At 40.8% G+C, this 5,000-nt stretch overlaps 2 protein-coding genes across 2 annotated transcripts in view; both read left to right on the top strand.

Moving 5' to 3' along the window:
- The window catches only part of mrpl53 (mitochondrial ribosomal protein L53), a 95,225-nt gene extending 95,038 nt beyond the window's left edge, over positions 1-187 (top strand). The window contains exon 3 of the mRNA XM_084312776.1: positions 1-187. This exon is cut by the window's left edge and continues 15 nt beyond it. Within this exon, the coding sequence (XP_084168902.1) occupies positions 1-107 (107 nt within the window). The 3' untranslated portion in view covers positions 108-187.
- Positions 188-2,807: 2,620 nt separating this feature from the next.
- LOC311226640 (myelin P2 protein-like) overlaps positions 2,808-5,000 on the top strand; it is a gene marked incomplete at its 3' end in the record, with an annotated part of 6,662 nt that continues 4,469 nt past the window's right edge. Inside the window, exons 1-3 of the mRNA XM_084312057.1 lie at positions 2,808-3,072; positions 3,647-3,822; positions 3,922-4,023. Of these exons, the coding sequence (XP_084168183.1) occupies positions 3,000-3,072; positions 3,647-3,822; positions 3,922-4,023 (351 nt within the window). The 5' untranslated portion in view covers positions 2,808-2,999. The remainder of the gene's footprint in view (positions 3,073-3,646; positions 3,823-3,921; positions 4,024-5,000) is intronic.

Genomic DNA, 5,000 nt, shown 5'->3' with positions numbered 1-5,000 from the left:
TGGTGATGAAGGGGGAGCGCCTCACCAGTAAGGAGATGCTGATGGCTCTGCAGGTCCGCTGTGTAGCCAAGGAGCCCCAGGCCATAACAGCCACAGCCAAGAAATAGCCCCCATGTCCAACGTGTATTCATGTCTTTCTGTGTATATTTGTCAATGTTTATAATAAAAATAATAATGTAAATAATAACTACGTTATTGAAATGCACTGTTTTTTTGTGATTGCGTTGATTTGATTTGATTTTGATTTGTCTCGAACATAGTTTAAAAAAAACCAAAAGCTAAATAGTCAAGACTATTTCCATACAATAAGTGTTTGAGAATGAACAGGGGGGGGACTTATTCAAGCCCTGCCCCTTCCTTACAATATTTGACATTATAATTTAATACGAATAAAAATAATATAACAAATAATGAAAAATTAAATAAAAGTACAGTTTTTTTTTTTAATATATCCAATTATCCAAATGAGAATAAAATATGTATTAGGTCACATTACTGCTCAAGCTCCTCTCTCTTATGTGTCCATAAGTGCTTGTTTATACCTTTCAATTGATTGATATTATTGCTTAATTTTATACTCACATCCAGACCATTCCAGAGTGATACCCCACAAACTGCAATGCACACGATTTTAAGAGTTGTACGTACCGCTAATGTCCCTCTAAAATTATAAACACTCTCTAACCATGAATATTTTTTTAATGTTGCATGGCAATTTGTTTTTTATTGCCAGAAACATAACACAAACATACTGATTTATTTTGCACATCATTTCACACACATCCAAAAACGCTAAACAGTTTTGCACTCATTAATTTAGTTTGACAGTTATTGAGAGTAAATGAGTTTGAATATGGCCTGAGGTCATCGGGGAGAGTGAATCCTTGTCGTACTTACAGCTCAATTATATGGTAACAGTCCATGTAAGACGAGGTATTGCTGTTTTTTCATCTACATCTACACATGGGTTGGTCTTTATCAGAAAGCCAAAATAGACATTGGTATCTGTTTATCTTTAATGTCATTGATGGAAACGTGCCACCATATATCACAATGATGCTTGATGGGAATTATGGCCCTTATCTGATCCACTTACAGTAAATTACTTACAGTTAAGTTCCCATGAGTTCAGTCTGTAGTAAGTCTGCCTTTTGTTTGGAGGCACCAGCTTCCTGCATGATCTTCAACTCACACTCAAAATCAATACCCCACTATAACACTTTAAAATATGATCAGAAACCTCCCTATATGTTAACTGTTTTTAATTTAAAAACATGATCACAAAGCTCCCTACCTCAGTATGTAACTTTTTTTTTTATTTAATAACATGATCAAAAACATTCAGTATGTAACAGTTTTTAATTTAAAAACATGATCACAAAGCTCTACATCATTATGTAACTGTTTTTAATGTAAAAACATGATCACAAACCTCCCTATTCAGTATGTAACGGTTGTTAATTTAATAACATGATCACAAAGCTCCCTACCTCAGTATGTAACTTTTTTTTAATTTAAAAACATGATCACAAACCTCCCTACCTCAGTATGTAACTGTTTTTAATTTAAAAACATGATCACAAAGCTCCCTACCTCAGTATGTAACTGTTTTTAATTTAAAACATGATCACAAACCTCCCTACCTCAGTATGTAACTGTTTTTAATGTAAGAACATGATCAAAAAAATTATTAAATGTCCTCTATGTGACATCACTGGTGGCCATATTCAAACTAATTTACTCTCGACTAAAATGTATGTGTGCAAAACTGTTTAGAGTTTTTGAAAGTGTGCAAAATAAAGCAGCATTGTTTTTTGGTGCAAAGTGCCCGTTTACATTCAGGGGGTACAGAATTATCTTTCATCTTTTTTCCCAAAATATTACAGTAAGATTTTTTCCCCCAAGGGACCCCGTTTACATGTCTGGCTGGGGAACCCAAAAACCACATAGGCTTGGTTTGTTCCTCATGGCACATCATGACACTATTTAGCTGGACATGGTCTGATTGATTGATTGATTGATTGATTGATTGATTGATTGATTGATTGATTGATTGAAAACCTTATTTAACAGATTGCAGAATGGGTGCAGTACAGTACAGCTCAATACATACAATTGTTAAGGGGATGCAGACCAGAGAAAGACTTTCATCTTGTTTACATCAGGGTCCCCCAATTCATCAGGACATGACATACATGACACACAGATAGACAGTACTGCTACATCTATACATTTATGACATACCAGATTTGCAAATACAGTACTGTTTGTGATACAAAAAGTGTCCAGAAAAAGAGTGTATACTCATGACACTATTTAGCTGGACATGTCATGGTCTAATGTTTTGAGAGTTTAAAAAAAAACATTTGATTATTGCCATTTGTGTATAATGTGTGTGTTTTCCTTATCAGTGCATGCATTTTAATGTGTCATTTTAGACATGAATTAAACTGCTCTGTGCAGAAATCCATGATGAGTAGAAAAGAGGTATAATGCGACCCTGTGCTGTGTGTCAACTCTCCCCGGCGGGCGGATAATAAAAGACAGACCGTTCTAGCAGCATCCGAGAGAGAGAGAGAAGGGAACAACATGACGCAAGCCGCAGCCTCTCACACACTGGGCCGCGGCACAGATGTAAACTTGGCAACAGTTCCGATGTGACTGTGACACATCTCTCTCTCTCTCCGCCCCATTCCAATAAAATACATCGCTGTGACGTCACGTCGGGGTGGTCCGTGATTGGACCAAAGTGCGCGGACAGGGCCTTTAAAAACACCCGGCTCGCCTTCACAATCACAAGTGGGGAGAGTGGAGCTTGGATCGATCCGTAACCTGTCTCTATAGGATATTATTATTATTATTATTATTATTATTGTTATTATTATTATTATTATTATTATTATTATTATTATTATTATTATTATTATTATTATTATTATTATTATTATTATTATTATTATTATTATTATATAGATTATTATACCACAGAAGGTGCAAAGATGGTTGAGAAGTTTGTCGGGACGTGGAAGATGATCAGCAGCGAGAACTTCGACGACTACATGAAGGCGATCGGTATGTTGGGAAACAATAATAACTGGATCAATAAAGGAAAACAAGTCGAATATGGATATATGGCAAAGGCCGTTTCATTTGATACCGTTCGACTCGCTTGCACGATTTGTAAAGAAACTCAAAGCACTGCTCTGCTGTTATATATTTTTTTATTGAACAATCTTATCACACTTTTTCTTTTACTGTCCGTTCTATTTGATTATTTTTAGCCTATATTTTTAAACTGAATCAAACCGCACTTTATTTTTATTTTAACTCTATCTAATCTATTCTATTGTATTATCTGTATGACTGAAGAACTGTGTGATTTGCCTTATACCTCTCTATCTCGTTGTATTTACATTTTTAATTGTTTATGCTCGCATATTTTTTACTGCTGTGAAGCACTTTTGAACTGCAACTTCTGTGTGAAAAGTGCTATACAAATTAAGTTATTATTATTATCATTATTATTATTATTTGATCCTTTTTATTTTTTTTTAATGTCGTGCATTTTTGAGGCATGATGCGATTGAATAAGTGGGTTTATTACAGCAAAGCTTTTATCCCCCCCCCCCCCCCCCCCCCCCCCCAGGTGTGGGCTTCGCCACCCGGCAGGTGGGCAACCGGACCAAGCCCAACCTGGTGGTCTCGGTGGAAGAGGGGGGGCTGATCTGCCTGAAGTCGCAGAGCACCTTCAAGACCACCGAGATCAAGTTCAAGCTCAACGAGCCCTTCGAGGAGACCACGGCGGACGACCGGAAGACCACGGTGCGTCCGGGGAGAGAGGGGAAGATCGATATGAGTCATCATCATGAGGTTTATGATCCGGTGTTGGAATATTAATATCTCTCCCCCCCCCCCTCCCAGACCGTGGTGAGCCTGCAGAACGGCGTGCTGGTGCAGAAACAGAGCTGGGACGGCAAAGAGACCAACATCGAGAGGGAGGTGACGGATGGCAAAATGATTGCGGTAAGAAGAGAGATGCGTTTATTATTTCTTTATTTTTTCTGATGGTTGAGTTGAGTTTCCATAACTTCCATAACTTTTAAATGGGTCTACGACGTGTAACTTTTCATTGGTTTGCTTCATGCTGTTATTTGGGCTTATATTGCATTTCTATTGGGCGCTTTATTATTATTATAGACACAGTGATCCTAAATGAAGCGACAGGTGTTAAAAACTCAATCTATGCGGTGTTCACACACAGACATTAATTATGCCCGTTTATAACCTGCTAATAGCTGTATTTGACCAGACCTGATATGAGAACAGTATATAGCACCGAATCGACACCATAGCCACACCCCCCTCCCCTCCTTCCCTAGCTCCCCTCCTCTCCTCTCCTCTCCTCTCCTCTCCTCTCCTCTCCTCTCCTCTCCTCTCCTCTCCTCTCCCTCTCCTCTCCTCTCCTCTCCTCTCCTCTCCTCTCCTCTCCTCTCCTCTCCTCTCCTCTCCTCTCCTCTCCTCTCCTCTCCCCTCCTCTCCTCTCCCCCCTCCCCTCCTCTCTCCTCTCCTCTCCTCTCTTCTCTCTCTCTCCTCTCCTCTCCTCTCCTCTCCTCTCCTCTCCCTTCTCTCCCTCCCTCCCCTCCCTCCCCTCCCCTCCCCTCACTCCCTCCCCTCACCTCACCTCCTCTCCCCTCCCCTCCTCCCCTCCTCTCCTCTCCCTCCTCTCCCCTCCTCCTCTCCTCTCCCCTCCTCCCCTCCTCTCCCTCCTCCTCCCCTCCCCTCCCTCCCCTCCCTCCCCTCCCTCCTCTCCTCTCCCCTCACCTCACCTCCTCTCCTCTCCCCTCCTCCCCTCCTCTCCTCTCCTCTCCTCTCCCTCCTCCTCTCCTCTCCCCTCCTCCCCTCCTCTCCTCCCCTCCCCTCCCCTCCCCTCCCCTCCCCTCCTCTCTCGGGACTGAAACATAGAATAGAAATCCTTTATTAATCCTGAGGGAAATTCGGCA

This window comes from Notolepis coatsorum, assembly GCF_963971535.1.
Source record: "Notolepis coatsorum genome assembly, chromosome: 4".
Classification (NCBI taxonomy): domain Eukaryota; kingdom Metazoa; phylum Chordata; class Actinopteri; order Aulopiformes; family Paralepididae; genus Notolepis; species Notolepis coatsorum.
This window is presented reverse-complemented; position numbering and strand designations above follow the sequence as displayed.